This window comes from Sander vitreus, chromosome 10 (genome assembly GCF_031162955.1).
Source record: "Sander vitreus isolate 19-12246 chromosome 10, sanVit1, whole genome shotgun sequence".
Lineage (NCBI taxonomy): Eukaryota > Metazoa > Chordata > Actinopteri > Perciformes > Percidae > Sander > Sander vitreus.
The window spans coordinates 14,350,026-14,370,928 of record NC_135864.1 but is presented as its reverse complement, the minus strand read 5'-3'; the positions used below and the strand labels follow the sequence as shown (position 1 = coordinate 14,370,928).

Below are 20,903 nucleotides of genomic sequence, written 5' to 3'. Positions count from 1 at the left end.
CTGGGATATGTTTACATGCTAATTGAATGTGACCAGTTTTAGCACAAACCGCTAATTACCTTATAACGCTAGTCGTCGGGGTACTGGTAAAGTAAAAAGAAATCGCTATTTCTATACCACTAACAATGCTCAAAATAGCACCACATTTCCGCAGTAGCATAATGAGGGTCCCTACATGTAAACCAAAGCATTGAGAACTTTGTAAGTGTACAGACAGTTTATTAAAAAGATAGTTTATAAAGACAGTACCGTTCGCGTATACAGGCAGGCGCCATCTTGGGAAATCAGTCACGGTCAGTTGAACGACGAACGCCGTGCTTGAGCTATGTTACTGGTTACTGGTTGCTCGGCGTTCGTCGTTCGACTGATTATTATTGTTAGTGTTATTAACCCCTAGATACATTTTGGAACCATATGTATGTTCTAATGCAACTTTACTAATATATATGTTGCTTTGTTGTTATCTACCAGCTGTTCTACAGAAATCAGATTTTTCTTGGCATTTAAACAATATTAATATTCATATATTTGAGGATTAAATACACAGACAAAGGACAGTGTAAAAAATAGTTGTAGTGCTTTTGGCTCAGGTTACAGTACATACATATTTTTTGTGAAGTGGTGACAACATGAACATGAAAAAAAGGTTTTGTAACAGAAAAGCAGAAAAGCATCATCAGAAAAAAACACAATGACATAAAGTGCCAAGAGGAAATCCAGTGCAGACCTACAGTGCACGTTGCAGTGATACAATCAGAGAAAAGTTTCATATTTTCAGTAACAGAAGAATGATCAAAAACCCAGTTAACCAACTTAGAAAGAAACAAAAAAGTAAAACCACAATCCAGTGGCATAGTGCCAATATTTGGTTACCATACAGTATAACCTCTGAAACAACATTCTTATTTTCATGGCTTCGGAATACAGTGCTTATTCACATTAGCTTGCTTTCTTCCTGATTTAGGTCCAAACCATTCTGGCAGTGCGGACAAGAATGTTTGTCAGTTTCGGGGCAGAAAAATCTACTGCTGGAGTCGGGCGAGCTACACGGTGGGTAAGAAGGGAGACAGTTCTTTCTCAGTCCAGGCTAAAGTATTGCTTCTTTGCCTCTCTGTCCCTGTGTAGAGTCACAAAAACAAGTTATCAAAAAAGACGACCTAATACATTTGTAAATGCTGACACATCCATTTCAGTAAAAGAGGTGGCACCATTTATTAAGGGTTTATAAGCTGTTACTAATTGTTTTATTTATGGTTAATACACATTTAATGATGTATAGATCAGTTATATACTATATTACAATATAATGAGAACAGAGTTGGAGTAATGAGGTTGTGAGAACATTCGTTAGCTGGTACTTATGCTTTCTACTGTATTTGGTTATGATGAGTCCAAGTAAGTGGTCAAACAGTTCAGGTAAAAATGTTGTTTTACTACCTGGCAATCCGAAATTTGTTATTGATGGCCTAACTGATCAATAAAGCTTTAGTAAATAATTTAGCATAATTGAAAAGTGAAATGAGCCATAGTTACAATTTATAAACCCCCATTACCTTGCATTATAACATTCTCCAGAATGTTATTTTGTAACTAAGGAGTTCAGACTCACATTTTTTATTGCCAGCAATAATTCTGCCATTGCAGTTACTGGTAAATTATACAGTTGATAACTGTATAATTTACTTTCACGTTAAACCCAGATGAAGCTTAGATTAACATCACCGCTTGTAAAAAAAAAAAAAAAAAAAAAAAAAAGTATTAGCAACATGGATTTGTGGCAATGGTATTTGGAGATAGGTGAACCCAATGTAATCAAGATATGAGCTGTTATCTAGAACACAGTGTGCAACACCCAAATGTTAATAATGTAAATAACACCTGTTAGTCTTTTTTAGTATCATTAATGTCAATATGTTAACTAGAGCTGAAACCATTAGTCAATTAATAGGTTAGTTCATCGACAGAAAATAATCAATAATAATCATAATCAATTAATCGCTTCAGTCATTTTTCAAGCATAAGGGCGAAAACATTCCCTTGTTCCAGATTTGCTGCATTTTATTTTATGTTATATGATAGTTAAGTGAAAATAGTTCTAGACTACACATTTGAAGATACAGCCTATAGCTTTCGGAAATATTGATAAACATTTAATAGATTTAAGGATTAATCGATTTATTGTGAAACATAATCTGTAGACTAATCAATAATGAAAGCGAGCAATCATTAGTTGCAGCCCTAATGTAAACATATTAAAATCTAAACATACAGTACCTTCTCTGCAACAGAAACAGTGTGATTTCCTGGCAGAAACAGTGGGGTGGATGAGTCAATCTGTTCACTTTAATAGACAACAATAGACACACATGTGTACAACAAACATCTGCTCCACTTACCACTGAAAGATGTAGAGTCCAGTCATTATCAGAATAGATACAATGTCCAACGTAATCCATATTATTTTGTATGTAAGAGGCGGCTGTAACACACAAACATGCCCATAGGGGTGATCACATTCTTTGGAAAACACATGTACGAACTTGTTGGCTCCAGAACAAGTGCTTCAGCTGATGGTGTTTAATGCTGGATGTGAAATAAACAGAAAAGAGGTAAAGCATGTGCTACTGTACATGCAGCCGTATGTATTGCTCACCATCAACCAGTCAGGATGGTCCATGTCTTTTAGGAGGTGGCAGGAGTTGGTGGTAACAGAGCTGGCCCCCGCACACCACAGCAGAGAAAAGAGCCAACGCTCATTAACCACCCACAGGTTCACTGTAACATTCCTGCGCCGAAGCTCCCTGTCAGATACAAACACAGCGATTGTATATATGTAGGTGTATATGTATATATATATATGTCGGTAAAAGGGAAAGACAGAAATCTATGGAAAACAGGACAGTAAATATGTCTGTATCTGCATATGTGTGTATGTGTATATATGAAAGAAGGTGCATGCAAGTATGTACAATATGTGCATGCAAATGTATACATTACACTCCTGTGGGTATTGTCCTTCAATATATTGATCATCATGATTTTCTTATTAGATCATGTTTGCATTTGTTTAAATACCAAAATCAATAGAATACTGTGTATAAATCATATAAAAATAGTCTTGCATACATGGATAGACAGGGGTAAAAAGATACATACACACATGCACACACACACCATGCCCTCACAAGCATCATGATGCCTGACCAGACACACATTTATCCCACACACCATTTCATTGTGACCAAATGCATGTGATCATCAAACATATATGTATGTGTAAACAGTGCTAACCTGTGCTGCAAAGTGTTTAGTGTTATGTATGAGACATGTAGAAAGCCTGTGTCATAAAGCAAAGGGTCAACAGTCCATGTACAGTGAGTTCATTTAGCACTTAATGCAACACTTCAGCACTTTCCCAAAACATTTTTCTACACTGCATTTCAATCTTTAATAATTTGTGCTTGCTCTGCTTGCTCATCCATGAAACAACACCCCTGGGTTGGGACATTATTTGAATGTCATTCACTGGAGGCCAATCCTGCACCTTTGTATTTAGCACCAGCAATGTGTCTCAGCATGCTACACACATACTTTTAATTAACACACTACTGTACATGCCTCCCAGGCACTACCACATAGATAGTATGGGTGTATTTAGTTTTTTATGTATTTCTTTACCTGATTTCTTTCACACTCAAATTGCTGTATTTCACATTTAGGTGGTTCCCCCCTTCCATATTCCTTGCGTTGTTATAGACCTGGATGAAGCCTGGAGCAGTCTTATTTACATATTTTCTTTCTGCTGGAGGAAGCCAGAGAACCTATAATTGGAATATACAACACCTTAACAAAAAATGCCTTATCATGAAATATCTCAAATTCCATTAGAGGGTATTAGATGTACCAGGCTTGGGTCAATGCCAGAACTCAAGATGGTGTTGACTGTGTCCACTGTGTCATTTTCCTGGTTGGGACTATATAGGTCAAATATCACTGAGATGTTGTGCTGCTTGGCGAGGTTGAGGAGCTGAAGTAAAGAGGGAATAGTCTGATTCCTGGCTGTTTCCATCTCCTCTTCTGAGAGCTTGGACACTGAAGAGAAAGGATCTGTCTGGAAAGTCAGATAATACTTAACTGTAACTGTAGCATGTTGCACAATGACACAAACTTTGAAGCCTTGTGAGTGTGTGGACAACCATGTGTCATAACACAGCCCTCACCTTTAGGAACCATTCACCTGCGTTCAGACTCTGTAATTCCTTCCAGGTGAGGTTGGAGCTGTGGCTGAAGTCTTTGTCAGGGAACTTCTCTGTAATGTTTGTCGTTCTCCGCAAGAACGAAGTGTTATGGTCATGCATCAAGAAGGGAATTCTGTCTTTACTAGGTTAAAATAAACACAAACAAAATTGCACCTGTGAGGCCAAAACACTTTAAAGCTCAATTCAAAAGTTCATTAAGTAATTTATGACATTTATTGACCTCTGTGGAGATGCGTCATTGGACTTGGTCAACAACCAGATAGAAGTAACTGTTCATTCACTAAACCCCTCCCCCGAACAGTGATTGTCCAGTCATCAGCTTAGCAACTGTAACTAGGCAGGGCAGGCATGTCAAGCTTTGATTTTCTGCACATGTCTTAGTGTGCACTGGGCTGTAGTAAGAATAGAATAGTAAGGAATAGATTAAACAGTATGTTTATCTGGTCTAACACAGGTTATGTTAGAAAAAGCCCCTAGGACATCCACCAGGAGGATGCTGACTTTTTACCTGGGACTTGTAGCTTTAGCATCAAGTCTTTTAGCATAATATCATGTATGCAGCCATCAATATTTAGGGTTTTCATTTCAAAACAAGCCAGCCAGACATTGAGTTTTAACCTAACTTGTGAAGCGAACAATAATTAGCTAGATATGATAAAAATATGCTAGTGCCAGTTGTCATTTCAGCCAGTAAAATCTGTGCTTGTATTAGAGAAGCCTGCTTTTGTCTACCTCTGTGTGAAATCAAGGACCCATTGTTAAAAGAACAAAAAAGATAATTTAGAGTGGTAATTTGCCACCATAATTATCATTGTAAACTGTAAATGTGCTGCTGTGCAATAAAGGAAAGCTTGACAGGTAAAGCAACAGTAACCAATGGGGCTTAGTGTCAGTTAGTGCTATGAGTCTCCCTGTAATCACTGAAATTCACCTGAGCTGTACGTCTGTCTCAAAGGCTGTCACGCCGCACGCGATGCTCCTGTTGAACGACATCATGGTGTTCTCCGGGGCCAGCTGAACACAACAGGAACAGATGCGTGAGACACATTCATGGTGCTTAAACTCCCAAATTACCCTCAAGCTGTGTGAACACACACACAACCCCATAAACACAGTGTTAAATTTAACTTATTGGTGACCCAGGAGCACAGCAAACTAACAAGGATAGAGCAGCATATGGGGCCCTCACATGATTGGACATTTGTTCATACCTGAGCATGGCATAGAGTAGATTTGCTGGAATGTGAACACATGCAAAGTAATTTAAAATGTTACATCAGCAAACAGAGTATTATGCATTGTATAACCTGCTCCGAAAGACAGTAGATGATGATAATTGCATGGACTGTAAAGCAGTCAAATTTTATGTTTAGGTGGCTTACAAATTAATGGGGATATTTCAGAGTGTCCGCTTCATCCTCAGTATAGAGAGATTTAGACTAAGGCCAGGTCAAACAGGCCTTTGTTAAATACTCATGAAGACTTAGCTGATGACTGGTTTCCCAAATAACTACTAATGGCTGACACTCATGCTTTTTGTAGTCACTTGATGTATTCATGTTTCATGTATTTTATCGTGTTTTGTGTACCTTAGTTTGTGTGCCTAAGTCTCAGTCTGTTCTATATTTTACCTGGCTGCAAGACAAAAGTTAAAGTTGAAAAGAAAGTTGAAAAGAAGTGCAAACACAATGCGAGGTGGACCATGTGTACCTTTAGGGTGTTGTCAAGTAAAACAGGATGCTCACCATTGGTGCGCCTCGGTGACCAATAAGCTTTGGTTTATCAGGTAATTCATGCTTCTCTATCAGACAAGGAGATTCGATCTTCAGGGGACACAGGAAGATGGCTGCTGACACAACTACAAATATCACTGCAATCAGGAACTTAGACCCTGGTGAGAAAAAAAGTCAAACAATGAGATAACCCTCTTTAGCGGTTTATACTGCTCTGAGTCTAAACAATGGACTGTACAGAAGTCCCTTGAGGCGTGTGAGTAAATAACAAGCATAGTTTGTACTGTGGGAGTATCAATAATATCATTTGTGCTTTTCAAGTCATTGTGTCTTTTTTTCACTTGCAGGAACTAACACATGAATATTTCTGTACATAGTTTTATGCAACATGCAAATTACAGAACTTAGTCAAGCTACAGCCATTTGTTACATATATGTGATTCACTTGCTGAGTTAAAATTAACTTAAAATTAACTAGTTTAAGATTAAAATAAGTAAGATTTGCACGGAGGACACAGACTGTAGTGAGCTATAATTTAGGGCATTGCCAGCTGTGATATATCCATATCTACTGTATATCTGTGTCCTTTTTTTCTTTATTTATTATATCTTTATTCACTTTCCTTTGACCTATAGTATATAAAAATTGACTCTTTCAAAGTATGTATGTACTGTAATGATATTTGTGTCTATACACAGTGTTTTAATTGCTTGTGACTCATGCCCATGTCTGAGACATACATTGTTTCCTGGCGGTGTGGAAACCCTGGAAGACGAACGAGCACAGCAGGGTCAATGCCCCAACAGCACCAAACTGCAAGAAAGGAGCTGTGGCCTGCCGACAGGCCGACACGCACATCAGAAACACATGACATTTACATTATAATATTCCCAAAAGACTTGTCTCACTGTACCTGGAGTGAAAGAGGAACAGTTGGCCATTCCTGTGACCACTGGAGACAGATTCCTGTGACCCCTAAAGTGATGAACATCACACCAAAAAATAGGAGGATCTGTGTAGAGGAAAAAACAAATACAACATTCAATAACTTGAACAGCCTCAATAGAGGATGCATGTTTAGAAATGTTCACAATACCTTGTGTAGCCAGTGCAAGTTGAGTGGTTCTTCTAAGGCAACTTGGAAGAGTGCAAAGAGCTGTAATGAATGAAACTAAATTATAACAAATCTCTTTTTGAAACTCATATTATCTGGTTACATGGCTACAAGGCTAAACAATAGTTATTTTATGTTTCTTATAGACTTCTAAACATCCAATCACATGCCAGTAATTAAACTCTCCCGTGACAATAAGGTATAATATTCTGCAACAATCAACACCACAGTATCAACACTATATTCTCACCAGCAGTAGAACGCAGTAGCTGGTTACCACTGCAGAAATGATGATCAGCACCATGAACCAGTTCACCCATCGGTTCAGTTTTTGGAAGCCCTCCCTGATAATAGAACAAAAGAGGGCAGCACAGGGTTAGCACCAATAAAGAAAGAGAAGAAAAGGAAAAAAAAAAGAGAGGATTCTGGTCTTTTGTGCTCGATTCAATGTGGGCCGTTTGTCTGTGTGTTTGTGATCACTCACCAGTTAACATCCTCTCGGTCATTAAAAGTAACCAGACAGATGTACATCCAGCACAGGGAAAGCAGGCAGACCATAATGACAACTGAGAACCAACAGCATGCACGCTAGAATGAAAAGAACAGGTGAAATATTATCCAGACATCAGTTAAAATAATAATAAAATAATAAATAAAAAGATCTTTTTTGTATGGGGTGTGTGCATAAGTGAAAGTATGTGTGTGTGTATGGATTCCAAAGGGAATTTGATCTGAGAAAACATTGGAACAATTCCAATATTTTCTCATAGTTGGTTTTTGCACCCTCACCAACACACGACATGCCACCACAACCCTCCTCCCCCTTTATAATTCTGATAAATCCAAAACAGGCCTGTTAGGGCCTGAGAGTTTACTTGTTTTTCTTGGCACACCCATTTCATTCTCATCATTACTTCATTTACAAAGTTTTTCTTTTCTAAAAAATATGTGAATAATTCTTTTCTAAACATAGGTATCCACTTTGCATGTATTTAAAGCACTGGATATGTATAGCAAAACTGTTCATTGGAAATATTTTACATTTCTGAATTCAGTCTGGTGGAATGTTAATCCCTGATTACAGGGATTTGTAAAGGTTATACTCAATGGAAGTACAAGGACCCTGAAGATAGAATAGATTTAATAGAAGTAATTTCAAACAATTATTTCATAAACATCACACACTACAGTACAGTAAAGAGCAGCGCTGAAGGCTGAACATCTTGGACTTATCTGAACACCCTAATGGTCATATAAGAATACATTTATATTTGAAAACGTTAATATAAACACAATTATGGCTAAAAATACTCACTTTTCTTTCAGTTTTACTTGAGTGCTTCCAGTGGCAGCTATATAAGCCCCTGCTGCAAACTCTGCAACAGCTCTCGTCTGGAGACATCACTTCTTATTCACAGTTTAGGAAGTGCAGATCTTGGTCAGTTAAATCTGGACACCTGATACAGGACGGCTTGAAGAAGGTTGGATGGAGCCCAGATAACTCTTTCTCTGGATACCAGGAGAAGCCCAACCTCATTTACCTCTCTAAACCTACGATGGGTAGGAGGGAAAAAAGACAACTGTGACAGAAAGCAAATGAGGGAGAGAGAGAGGGGGGGGTATTAAGGCAATCCCTGCTCAATAACCCTCTCAATAAAGCCTGTGTGCAAAAGGGGGTATGCTACTGGCAGCACTTACAATGGCCAACAGCACGGGGTATTGAGAGAAGTGCACAGACCAGCCAAACAGTGAAGTCACACTATTGGAGCCTTTGCAGCACAAACAGCCACAGTGACAGGCACATCCATGCACAGAGAGGGGGTGGAGGAAATAAACTGTGCAAACGTAATACACAAACTGTTTACTGACCGAGTGCAGGACAATCTTTGGACATGAGTAATGACTTTGTAATGGTTTAGTTTAAAGGGGTTTAGAGTGCGAGGAATGTTCATGATATGCAATAGCCCGAGACCAGGGCACAGCAAGATTCTAGTAGACATGTTGGGGCATATAAATTAACAGTTGTGCCAGGTTTCGGTCAACTCTTCCAAAAGGGACATGCGGAATTACATACGCTAGTTGTCACCCACTAAAGAGGCAGATTGAGCAATAACGGTTTAAGTTGTGAAAAGGTTTTTTGAAAACTGTTTCTTGTTGGACTTGATTTGACTTGGGGTTTTGCCAGCTTTCTTTTCACATCGATTCTTCATTGTGTTGCCACAGTCAAAGCCTGCAGGGTATTCAGCAATTTCAAGGTTAGAACATACGTTTTCAATAGATCAAGCAGGTAAAGATAAGATGAAAATTAACAAACCACTCTTATGTCATTCTACAGTATTTAATAAAATGACCTCCTTCCATTAAGTAATGTGTTTCTTAAAAATAATAACTGGTAACTAATAACTGATGCGCACGTTTTTGGACAGGTCCACAGGTCTAAATGTCATTGACAAGAAACACAAGACGCTTTGTTTCACTGCGCACACAGTGCTTGATACACCTGAGCTGAATGTTGAGTAATAACTGAAGGTATGTGAGAGCAACCACACTGTCAACAAGTGACAAGATGACAAAAGAAAGGGAAATAGAAATGTCCCACTTACAGTTAAAGAACAATTAAATACTTATTACAATTGAGTGCCTCACAACAGTGTCCTTTTGATGTCAAATGTCAAATAGCTGGAAGACATCACTTTGTTGATTTATTGTTTGATACATTGTCTCTCTCTCATTCCCCAACTCATACATAAGCACACTTAATATAATGTAATACAATGGATTAAAAGGCACAGCACACAGTGGTATACCTGCATTGTTAAGCAGATTAAAAGATAACACAGAGACATACCTTGCTAATTTACTCAGCAATGTAAACTGTAATTATGCAAAAAAAAATGTAATGGGCATACCAATGCAATACAAACTGATGAAAGACAACATCAACATGGAGGAAAAAGCGAAAACTATGTAACGTTCACTCTCACACTCTAACTGATTTACCGTCATGCAGTCGAAGTAGCTCAACTTCCATTTGGAACAAGAATTGTGCTGTTCTGCTGCTGCTGCTTTTCTTCTCAGAAATATTTTTCCATTAAGCTTTACTTTTCATCTTCTCTCTTTAGTTTTTGGTTAATTATTGCCCAGTAAGTATAAAGTATTACCCAGGAACAAAAAGAAGAAAAAAACACTTAGAACTGACCAGGCCAATTTCAAAAGCTCTTAACCTCTTAACAGCTTTCAATAACAGCGATGTGATCAAAAAAATATTTGTTTCTACACTTAAACAGGAATATGAAATTATATTATAGGTACTAAAATCATCGCAGCCATCTACTACACTTAACGCATATGTATTATGTGCTTTGGTTTTGTTTGTGTGTGCGATTTTTATATTGATTTCTGGCACACAGAAATCATGGTGTAAAACTTATTTTTTTGTGATTTGATATACATCATTTGTTATAGCCTCCTGTTTCCCCCCAGGTTTTTTCCCTGTAAATCTCTTACAGGATTGGGAAAGGCATTGGTTGGGATTTAGGCTGCTTTTTTGTTTTATTTTATTTTTGTTTTCTGCTGTGTTTATTATGTTCAAATGGCAAAGAGCGTATGATAGCAATATGTAATCTTGAGCACATGAATAAAATAAAATAAAAATAAATAAAAAAGTATATTAGCCTATACATAGAATATAAATAACATCAAATAACACATATAGCCTTTATAATAAAGACATGCTGGATTTTAAGCTTCAGTGGGATTCCCATTAGACCAAACGGATAAAAGACTATTAGCTTCAACCTGTCAGCTTTAGCCTACGTCAAAACCTTTCAAGAATGTAATCACACCAGTGTGTCCAGGCTGAGGTGCACGAAGGAAGCGCTTACCGGTTTTTTTGTAACATTCCTGAAATCAGCTATGAATATTTTTTGTTCATCTTTATTTTTATCTATCTATCTATCTATCTATCTATCTATCTATCTATCTATCTATCTATCTATCTATCTATCTATCTATCTATCTATCTATCTATCTATCTATCTATCTGCAGAATCTAACAAACCAAAAGAAACTCACCATAAATCACACTGTGTTGTTAAATTCCTCCGTAGCACACTCCGTGGGAAAACCACTCTGATTGCCTCCACTCTACTTCTCTCGCATCCTTTCCACTTTGTGTAAATCCGTGAACTGAATGTGAATGTTCCCACATGAATGGGTACAGGGATGAAGGGGTGTAGCCCTAATGGAAAGGGAGGATCCGAACAGTTCAACTCAGTCAGGTAGGCTTCAAAGTGAGACCAATATAAAATGATTAGTAAAAAAATATATAACATTGTTTTTAAATGTATATATTTTTTTATTTTGAATGCATGGTTTTTACGTGTTGAGTAGAAAGCAACATGCACACCACTTGCTTTGTCTCCTTTTTGGTGCAGGGAATGAATTTTACTTGTACCAGAGTATTTCTACACTGTGGCATTGCTACGTTTACTGAGCTACAGTTAATAAAAGATCTGAGTACTTCTATTATTAGCCTACCATAGTGATTATTACGTGACTGCATGTTGGCGTGACTCCTCCGTGCCAGCAGGTGGCGGTAGTGCACTGGAGACCAATCATCGTTCGTTTAATAAGAAAAAAGGCTTGTTGTTAGCCTACACTTCAGCTTCAGACTGGCAGGTGAGATCATTTGTTATTTGATGGCTGTCACTTTGTGTTCATTCAGACGTTACGCACTATCTTCATTGTTATAGGTCAAATGATGATAACAGTCAATGTTAGTTAAAAGTGGTGTGTGATAAACAGAGCAAAGCAGGCTCGTTTCGAAGTTAGCTAGTAAGCTAACTAGCTAGCAGTGTGTAAATGTCCACTAAAACACGATTTAACGTAACTTCATTTTATTTCCATCATCTGATCCAATGTAAGGTTACATCAATATATTCCATTCATTTCAGGATTTGTCTAATGTCAGCATTTTTGCTCTTTGAAAATTGCTTTTTTTAGTAGAACTTAACGTTACATATATTATATGTTTTGTTCGATTTGCTCGTCCTTATGCTAACAGTATATACATATAGCGTTAATTTGTAATAATATAGACTCATAAAGATAGCCCATTCCTGTTTTTGTTTTTTTTATAACAAGCAGTACAATAATAATCTTAAGAAACAGCTTTTCATAACAATGTACGTTTCTTTCTTTCTTTCTTTAGGTATTGTTTTTAGAAACGATGGATCAGAAGATTCCCTATGATGACTATCAGCTCCCAGTGGTATTCCTGCCTTCTTATGAGAACCCACCAGCATGGATAGCCCCACAGGAGGTATGCCTCATATTACAGTTTTTCTCAGTCGCTTTGGTACATTTCTCGAATCATTCTTAACATTTGCAAACCAGTAAATCGATTTCTCAAAAACAGTTATTACAAACAGCACTACACAATTGATGACCTACAAAAGCCTGTAACTTGCTCAACATCTCTAGTAAATTCCTCAAAAGTAAATCTTTATGTCAATGAACATGTCAGAGCCATCAGAATGTCAAGTCCTTGTGTCATCGTTCACAAAGAAGATGCTTAGTTTTGTAAAAAAGCTTAGTCGTGTTGTCAATATAAAACTGTATTCTAGGTATTTTCTGATGTACGCTATGGCTAAATTTTTTTTATGACAATGATTGAAAATACACAAGGCTGCACTTTTTCTGTATGGATTTCATACATGTCAACAGTACAAAGTCACACATTCTTTTATGTGAGATTAGGATTGGACAGGATTCACATTTATGCTGTTATTTTTGGTTTTTCAACAAATTACAGTGTCATTGCGATTCAGAAAGAAAAACACAAAACTATGTGTTCTCTGTTTAGATATGCTTGCATATTTAAAGTTCATTAGGTGCACCTCCAAGCTATTTTACAGAGAGGTTGATCATTGGTTGATCACATTTTTTTACACAATCCCCTTAATTAATGGAAGTCAAGATTCACCTGAGAGAAATTTATTGATTAAAATTCTTGACAAATTCACAACAACAATCTGTAAAAACAATTGTAATGTACTGTATGGAAAACTTGCTTGATCGATAATAACAATGAGTTCAGCCATTTTGCAATTATAGACCTAGTCAATGAACTTATGACTAGATGGTTTGGGGGGTAAGACAATTCAACAGGCATCCAGTATATTATATTATGAGCAACATGACATAAGCAATTGATCATGTAAAAAAACAGCAGACAATTGTACATGATCAATTGCATGCATGTACAAAAGCAATTGCAGTTTGACCAAAACAATGATAAATTGCATTTATATTGTGCACAAGTGACTAGATCATGTGAAGGTTGAACAAGCAGTTTTGAGAGTGTCAATTGTGATCTGAGAAATGTACCAAAGCGACTGAGAAAAATTGTAATATAACTACACTTTTTGTTTAAGGTCCACAGAGGGTTTACTAGCTTTTTCTCAACTGCACCTTCAGGTCTTTATCAGGGGATGGCGTTTTCTTATGGAGATGGCGTATTGTAACCTGTGTTTAAAGGTGGCCTCTGGTGTTGGATGTGAATGGCTTCCTTGATCTTTCTGATCTGTGTTCACAGAGAGCTGATTTAGTCCGTTTCCCATGTGTCCTTGTCCCTGGACAAGAGACTTTATCAACACTAAAAATACACAACATTGTCTGTCAGACTAAAAAATGGGTCAAGATCAAAGATCAAGGATGCTTTCACATCTGACACCAAAAGATGTGATGAAGTTGAAAGCTCGCCACAAAGCAAATAAGTGGACCTTGAATGAAGATGTTTTTGTCAATCTACGGTTTCCAAGATTTCCAATATGAAGGAACTTTATGTAAGTATATAAATGAACTTTCACGCTCAGACAGTATAAGTAACTTTTCTGCCTAATCACCTAGTTACAAAATGTGTGAAAACAGTATTTTCCCAATCCTCTGCAATGTGATGTCCTGTAACACCATTTTCTGCAGGTTGTTTAATCTTGTCAGATTGCTCTTAGTAAGTCAAGGTGTGTGAGAAGAATTCAGCTCACAGGGTCGTAATGATATAACATTTTGGTGGTACATTGTCAGCTTTTCTTTTTCCTTGTACATTTCTAGCGGGTTCTTCACCCTGACTACAACAATGAGCTCACCCAGTTCCTGCCTCGTACCATTGTATTGAAGAAACCTCCAGGAGCACAGCTGGGTTTCAACATCCGTGGGGGCAAGGCATCACAGTTGGGAATCTTTATATCCAAGGTAGGGATTGACCGACACTGGTTTTTCAAGGTCGCTACTGATATTGATTATTAGTATTTAGTGTAACCGATATCCAGTATTTGGAACCGATATGCATTTATAGTGAAAATTAAATTTAAAATTTAAAAAAAATTTAAAAAGTCAAAATTAGGATTTTGGAATGTTAAAACTCCAACACTAAACTTTGTTTAAATGCTTTAAGAAATGATTTAATGAATTCGAAACGTTCAACATAATACCCAGTAAAAGATAGTCAGATAGTGTTGTGGGACATTAAGTCAGACTCAGTGGTGAGTGAAACCGAAGCAGAGGGACAGACACAGAGCTTTAGCGGAGCCAAAGTAGTGCACTTTTTAATTAATTGACTTAATCGGTAATCAGGCAAATAAGACGCCGATACAGATAATCTGCAAACTGCCAAAAAACGGCCCAATAATTGGTCTATCACTCATCCAAGGTGTGTGTGTAGCCCTGGTGTTTGGTACGGCTTTTACTGCCATTCATACTTGTTGTGCTGCTGACTTTCCACATTGTGGTTTCTAATTTGTGTGTGTATGTGTGTGATGTGCTGGCAGGTGGTTCCAGACTCAGATGCCCACAGAGCAGGGCTGCAAGAGGGAGACCAGGTTCTTTCTGTGAATGAGGTTGATTTCCAAGACATTGAGCACTCAAGAGTAAGTCAGAGCAGTACTATCAAGCCGAATTGTAATCAACACAATATTACACAGTACTACATTTTCACTGTAGTCGGAACATGTTGAAAGACATTGGTGTAAAATGGGTCTTTATTTTAGAACGTGCCAGTTATATATATATTTCAATATTTTAATTCCTATTGAATATGTAAATGTTTATAAAATGTCTCAATAAATTGAGTCCAATGTTGCATTGTTCTCAACGTTTTCCTCCAACAGTTTTATTATATTGATTTCATTTCTTCTTCCTCTTTAGGCTGTAGAGATTCTGAAGACTGCGCGAGAGATACTGATGAGGGTTCGCTTCTTTCCTTACAGTAAGTCTTACTCTACAAAATCATATCAATAGCAAGACGACAATTTCTACGTCATGAAAATGGAGTTCATATCTGCTATACCTTTTCCTTTACTTCCTTTTACAGAGGACTATAAAATGACCACTTATGTTGTCGTTGTAGTAGTTGGTTTTGCCCATTGTGAAGGTATTTTTGGAGAGAGTATACAATTTATTGATCATACTAACGTTTCAGAAACAATCAATAAATTGTAATGCTGAGCAGCAAGAGCAGTGTGCGGGATCTTTTCTCAAGATTAAAATGGTACTTTCCAACGCACCTACATCTGAGATAGTTGGATGTGCGAATATCTCCTTTTGAAAAAAGAGTAGACAGAAACCAAAAATATTACAGAGCAGTCTTTTATTAATCTAGAATTTCTAATTTAGTTTTTGTGTGGTATTGGAGAGAACTTATAGAAGACAAATCAAACCATGGAGCACATAACATCTATGCGGAGACAAATTAGGATGAAAGAAATCATTCATTATTGTAAACCATATGCATAATTTGGTTTAAAATACAGAAAATACATGCCTGTTAATGAGTGTATTATGCATTTGTACTAATTGGGTCATCATTTTACCCGTCTTCTATCCAATGTCTCTGAATGCAACTTATGTTTTTTTTATTTTAGTATTTCAGTATCGATTGTCTTTATTGGCCGAATCAGTATTTTGTGACCATAAATAACAGATACATACATGTACAGTAATTGATGTGTTTGACTTATATGTGTAAGATTAGCCATTTGTGTGTGTTTCTTGACTGGTCATAATTTAAAACATAGTCCTGCTTTCTTGCTTCGTTTCCAAACATTACTGATGCAAATAAAGCTCTAACAGCATCAGAAAACATAAAAAGTTAAGATTGAGTTGTCGTCTAATAAAACTATTAAAATAAGATTATTTTAATTAAAACGTAACTCAATTTCCAATCCATTTTTATTTGTAACATGGATTGTGCTTGTTATCATCCCCCAGTATGCAAATAATAATCATTTATACTTTATTAATCCTGCAAGGGAAATTACAATGTTTTCACTCTGTTGTTACACTACACACAGGCCTGAAATACACACACATGCTCAGTACCTATACATGCACAAATGGAGAGATGTCAGAGTGAGGGGGCTGCAGCTGTCGATAGACAGGCGCCCCGAGCAGTTGGGTGTTTGGTGCCTTGCTCAAGAGCACCTTGGCAGTGCCTAGGAGGTGAACTGGCACCTCTCCAGCTACCAGTCCACCCCCATACTTTAGTCCGTATGGGGACCCAACTCCCTACAGACTGAGCTACTGCCACCCCTAAATCCCAAAAAATAAATAATAAAACAAATACTACAGTATATGTACACCCCTTCTCAAAATGACAGTAAAAAGTTCATGTGCAAGAAAAGCTTTCATACAGAACATATATCTCATTCTAAGGGACCACATGTCAAGAATTTGAAGCTTGTCAGCACTCAGCTGCCTGCGTGTTACAGTACCTGCATACTGCAGCTAAGATAACTATCTGGCTGATCTCACTGCATGTCTTCAACAACAACAACAACAACAACAACAACAACAACAACACAGTCGTTGGATTCACTGAATTATATCATACTGGCATGAGATCATATAATGACATCCCTTTCAGTTTTGTGACGTTGTTCTCTGTGTCTTTTATCAGACTACCAACGGCAGAAGGAGAGGACTGTACATTAGGTGGCAGCAATGAGAGAGTTGGACAGCCGCGTCACTGCACGTCATTTCCCCTCCTCCTACAGACTCTGGCTTCCTTTCTGTCTCAGCGTCAAGATAACTGATGTATGACTCAGCCTCATTCTCCATGCTCCATGTAAGAACAATATACTCTGTTAAATATTGGTTTCCTCTCTCACCCAGATATCTGAGCGCTCCCTTATCTACTCTGATTTCTACTCCAACAGGATGTATTCACAGGGAGTTACCATATAAGCAGAAGCTCAATATACATACATATATATTTCACATTATGGAACTGATACCTATTTTTCTATTCAAGCATAGCATTTATAGACCCTGCATACTTTAATAACGCATTGCCTTTATTAATTTTTCTTTAAGTCCTATAATAAGATGTTTCTACTGTCAAATATAGATGCTTATGTGTACTGTACACATTTGCCTTGATGACACTGATATAAAGTAGACACACATATACACTCAGTTGCTAGTAGGGGTGGAACGGTAAACAGAAGTCATGGTTCGGTTCATACCTCGGTTCAGACATCACGGTTCGGTACGAGTTCGGTTCAATGGAGGGAAAAGCAAAACAAAAATGCAGAAGGCAATTTTTTTTTATTGTGCATGTCTCAGGCTGTACCACCTAGTGTCATACAGTCTATCCCCTGAGCTAGCTGCAACAGCCTGAAGTGTGTAAAGTAAGATGTAAACAATAAGTACCCCACATCATCTCCAGACTCCATCTGTAACTTGTAAACAAAATAAGACAATCAGCTATGAAACTGAAAATACAGCATCTCTGTTCTCTGCAAAGACGAACTAAATCACCTGATTAATGCAACGTTATCATGACGTCTCCCGGCCATTTTTCACCGCAGAAAGCTGCTCCCTGCCTGGCTAAAGCTAATATAGTTAGCCTAAAGAAACAAGGCGTCTGTCCCAACTAATGTTACGGTTTGGAGCCGCGACACTGGAAATGTAACACTAATCTACAACAGCAGTCTGTGTCTAATATAACGTAATTTACACTGATTTAAGTGATCTTGGATACACAGTTTGTTGCTTGTTCTCTGGGTGATGGCGTCGGATACGTGTTGGCATGTGAAATGTATTTCCACTCACATTCCCAACAACTGCTGAACAACGCCGACACACAGTCCTCGTCTTATCCCCCACTCTCTCGCCTGTACTACTGTAACTGACTGGGAAACACACCAAAGCGTCGCCGACTTGAGCGTACGTTCTGCGCGTGCGCAAGACGTAATACGTCTCCATAACAGCAGGCGGCGCTAATCTGTATTGTTGCCCAAAAAATGAAAACCGGCAGCTGATTGGACGAACGCGTCACGTGGGTCTGGCTGCTCCCGGATTTTTCAACCGGGCATAATGGCGGTAAAGCTTAGAAAAAATCAAGCCCAACCCTACCCGAGCCCGTGCACTTTGTGTCCGAGCCTGGCCCGGCCCGACACATTAACTGTAATTATGAGCCCGAGGCTGATTTAAACCCGACATTTTTTTTAATACGTGGGCCGTTATAACTAACGTTCTCAACTACAGTTCCGAGTTGTTTGAACTGCAGAAATCTGTTTAGAAGGGGTATGCTTGGAGAAGTAACAAAAGAGGACATTGAAGGATGACTATCATCTTTTCTGCCATGGCAGGCCTGCTTTATGTGTCTGTTCAGTGTGTTTTTCTGCTGTCCTAGCCGAGCAGCGTGCCGCACTTAATGCACTCGACAAAGCCAACACATATGTTATCACTGCCCACGACTTGTTTAAAATGGTTCCATACCTCCGACTTTCCTCTAAACTTGCTCAAAGGTAGGCTAATTCTCCTGTTTTTCTTATTTTCTTTACATCTTCAAGCTCCATGTTGCACTTAAGCTACACCATATAGCACAGCAGGCCCGGTGTGATGCGTGCGAGTGGAGGAGATGCTGCGCATGATTATGGCATAGCTTTCTCCCCACCCAATTAGGCTAATAAAGTAATGATTAAAAAAACACAAATGCCTGATCAAGGGCTCAGCCCGAGGATAGTGGCGGGAAATGTCGGCCCAACCCGGCCCAAGGGTCCAGTTTGGGCACAGGCAGAGAATGTAAACTCTAAATGGCGGCTTCGTTCGGAATACGATCTCATATTTTACGAAGACAGTTCACCGAAACGTGTTTCTGAAAACATTTTAAGCGAGAAATAGGCCATGCAGTTGCTGAATCTGTCTTCATTTCAGATCGACGAAGGTTTTTGTCAGATTTTGAGAGGCTTAGTCAATCTCATCCCGCTTGTCATTTCCGCACTCCACCAATCAGATTGGTCATTGAGTCCAACTGCCCGCCCTCTAACCAAGCAAGTCAAGTCGGCCAAAATGAAGGCCGACAGCTCCTCCAACGGACGACGGCACGGAACACACCGAACAGACTCGAGTTACTGACCTCGGCAGACTGTCCGACGGCCAGCCGATTATCGGGTTGGTGTGTCAGAGCCATTAAAGAGGCCGGCGGGTCCTCTAACTCATGTGGATCGCCACCACTCGCAATACTCGTCCTTAGTGCTGCTATCTCTGACTCACTCACTGGACCGTCGACCTGACAAGGCGGAGCTCAGCTACATAGGCGCCAATCAGAGCTTCAGAGCTAAGGCGGTGCTACAGATTAGGTGTCCCTAAAGAGCCCGCGTATCTAACAGTAGTTCCGCATTACGCAAGTTTTATTTATTTTTATACTGTGTATTCTTTGTGTAAATTCATGCACCGAACCGTGACGCGAATACATGTACTGTTCCACCCCTGGTTGCTAGTGTAGTAGGTACACCTGGCTAAAACTAATGCAGTCCAATACATCAGCTCAGCAATATATCCAACCATCATGAAATATATAATGTTCAGATTCTTGTTTAAAACTGTTTGATAATCATTTCAACTCAAGATCCACTTAATGCCTTTCCTGGAGCTTTCAACTGAAAATCACAGCTCTGTTTTTTCTAATGTTTCTTATATTAATACACTGGCAACTGAGTGCATGTCCTGTACATACACACATATTACTTGGATTTACAGAGACAGCAGGGCCTTACGTATTGTAAGAGCAAATGATAGTGCAAGACTCCTGGTACATGTAAATGTCACTGATTTAAATATCACTGAATATACTGTACATCCAGTTTTTAAAGATTTAACAAATGTATAATTATTTAGGGAATTTAAGTAGTGTAAATATAGTTTAGAGATAGCTATTGTGGGCTGAGTGTTTATTAAATACTGAATACTCAAATCTTGTTCATGTTTCATACACTTTACATAACCTGCTTCTAGGCTGAATATTTTAATTGTATGAAGTGTATATTTTAGGTGCCAAACTGTTGACAAGTATAACTTCTAACATGCTATTACAGTGCATGATATTACAGTGCATGATAACGGCAGACTGTGCCCTAGCTCTTGGTGTAATGGTAAAGCCTGTAATATGTTTCTGTGTGCAGTAGAGACCCTGATGCTAGCAATAGTGTGTGTGTGGGTGTCTCTCAAGTAAAGTAAGTTAAGTTAGTAAAATTTAGCAGATACAAGCTTTTTAACATTTACAGAAAACAGTTGAATACCTCTGGGCTGTTACTGCAGTAAATCCCTTTGTATGCAAATACCTGCCTGTTGCATCTCACCACGGTTCTATTCTTTTGTAAAGTAAAACATTTTAACCATAGTAACCATGTCTTTATACTTGAAGAGCCTTAACCAGCTGGAAATAGACCAGTTTGCTCTGGTTCAAGTAGCCAAACTTGTTCAACTTGTTTGGTTTCTCTTGAGACAAATCT

At 38.3% G+C, this 20,903-nt stretch overlaps 2 protein-coding genes across 3 annotated transcripts; one reads left to right on the top strand and one right to left on the bottom strand.

The window, feature by feature from the left end:
- Positions 1–553: 553 nt before the first annotated feature.
- Positions 554–11,310, bottom strand: gdpd2 (glycerophosphodiester phosphodiesterase domain containing 2). 2 transcript variants are annotated; one of them, XM_078260387.1, is made up of 16 exons: positions 11,182–11,310; positions 8,423–8,658; positions 7,592–7,695; positions 7,358–7,451; positions 7,090–7,149; positions 6,907–7,005; positions 6,734–6,827; positions 6,005–6,150; positions 5,191–5,273; positions 4,221–4,380; positions 3,905–4,111; positions 3,679–3,821; positions 2,654–2,801; positions 2,397–2,479; positions 2,275–2,303; positions 554–1,117 (listed from the first exon to the last, which is right to left on the bottom strand). In XM_078260387.1, exons 2-16 carry the CDS (start codon positions 8,507–8,509, stop codon positions 1,044–1,046), a joined length of 1,611 nt encoding a protein of 536 aa, XP_078116513.1. In that variant the 5' UTR covers positions 8,510–8,658; positions 11,182–11,310; the 3' UTR covers positions 554–1,043. The 2 variants fall into 2 exon arrangements, with proteins under 2 accessions (XP_078116513.1, XP_078116514.1); XM_078260388.1 differs by lacking the exons at positions 6,734–6,827; positions 8,423–8,658; positions 11,182–11,310 and having other exon boundaries at positions 7,592–7,682.
- A 388-nt stretch (positions 11,311–11,698) lies between these two features.
- Positions 11,699–20,791, top strand: pdzd11 (PDZ domain containing 11). Its single transcript, XM_078260393.1, has 6 exons — positions 11,699–11,787; positions 12,320–12,430; positions 14,221–14,361; positions 14,937–15,035; positions 15,313–15,373; positions 17,063–20,791. The coding sequence occupies exons 2-6, from the start codon at positions 12,338–12,340 to the stop codon at positions 17,095–17,097; spliced, it is 429 nt and encodes a 142-aa protein (XP_078116519.1). The 5' UTR covers positions 11,699–11,787; positions 12,320–12,337; the 3' UTR covers positions 17,098–20,791.
- Positions 20,792–20,903: the final 112 nt, after the last annotated feature.

Excerpts from the sequence above, each read along its gene's own strand:
- gdpd2 (XM_078260387.1), bottom strand. The coding sequence starts at position 8,509 with ATGTCTCCAGACGAGAGCTGTTGCAGAGTTTGCAGCAGGGGCTTATAT. Across the intron at positions 7,696-8,422 it reads CAAGTAAAACTGAAAGAAAA|CGTGCATGCTGTTGGTTCTC; the intron begins GTGAGTATTTTT and ends TTTTCATTCTAG. Across the intron at positions 6,151-6,733 it reads CCACACCGCCAGGAAACAAT|GGTCTAAGTTCCTGATTGCA; the intron begins GTATGTCTCAGA and ends TTTTCTCACCAG.
- pdzd11 (XM_078260393.1), top strand. The coding sequence starts at position 12,338 with ATGGATCAGAAGATTCCCTATGATGACTATCAGCTCCCAGTGGTATTC. Across the intron at positions 14,362-14,936 it reads TGGGAATCTTTATATCCAAG|GTGGTTCCAGACTCAGATGC; the intron begins GTAGGGATTGAC and ends ATGTGCTGGCAG. Across the intron at positions 15,036-15,312 it reads AAGACATTGAGCACTCAAGA|GCTGTAGAGATTCTGAAGAC; the intron begins GTAAGTCAGAGC and ends CTTCCTCTTTAG.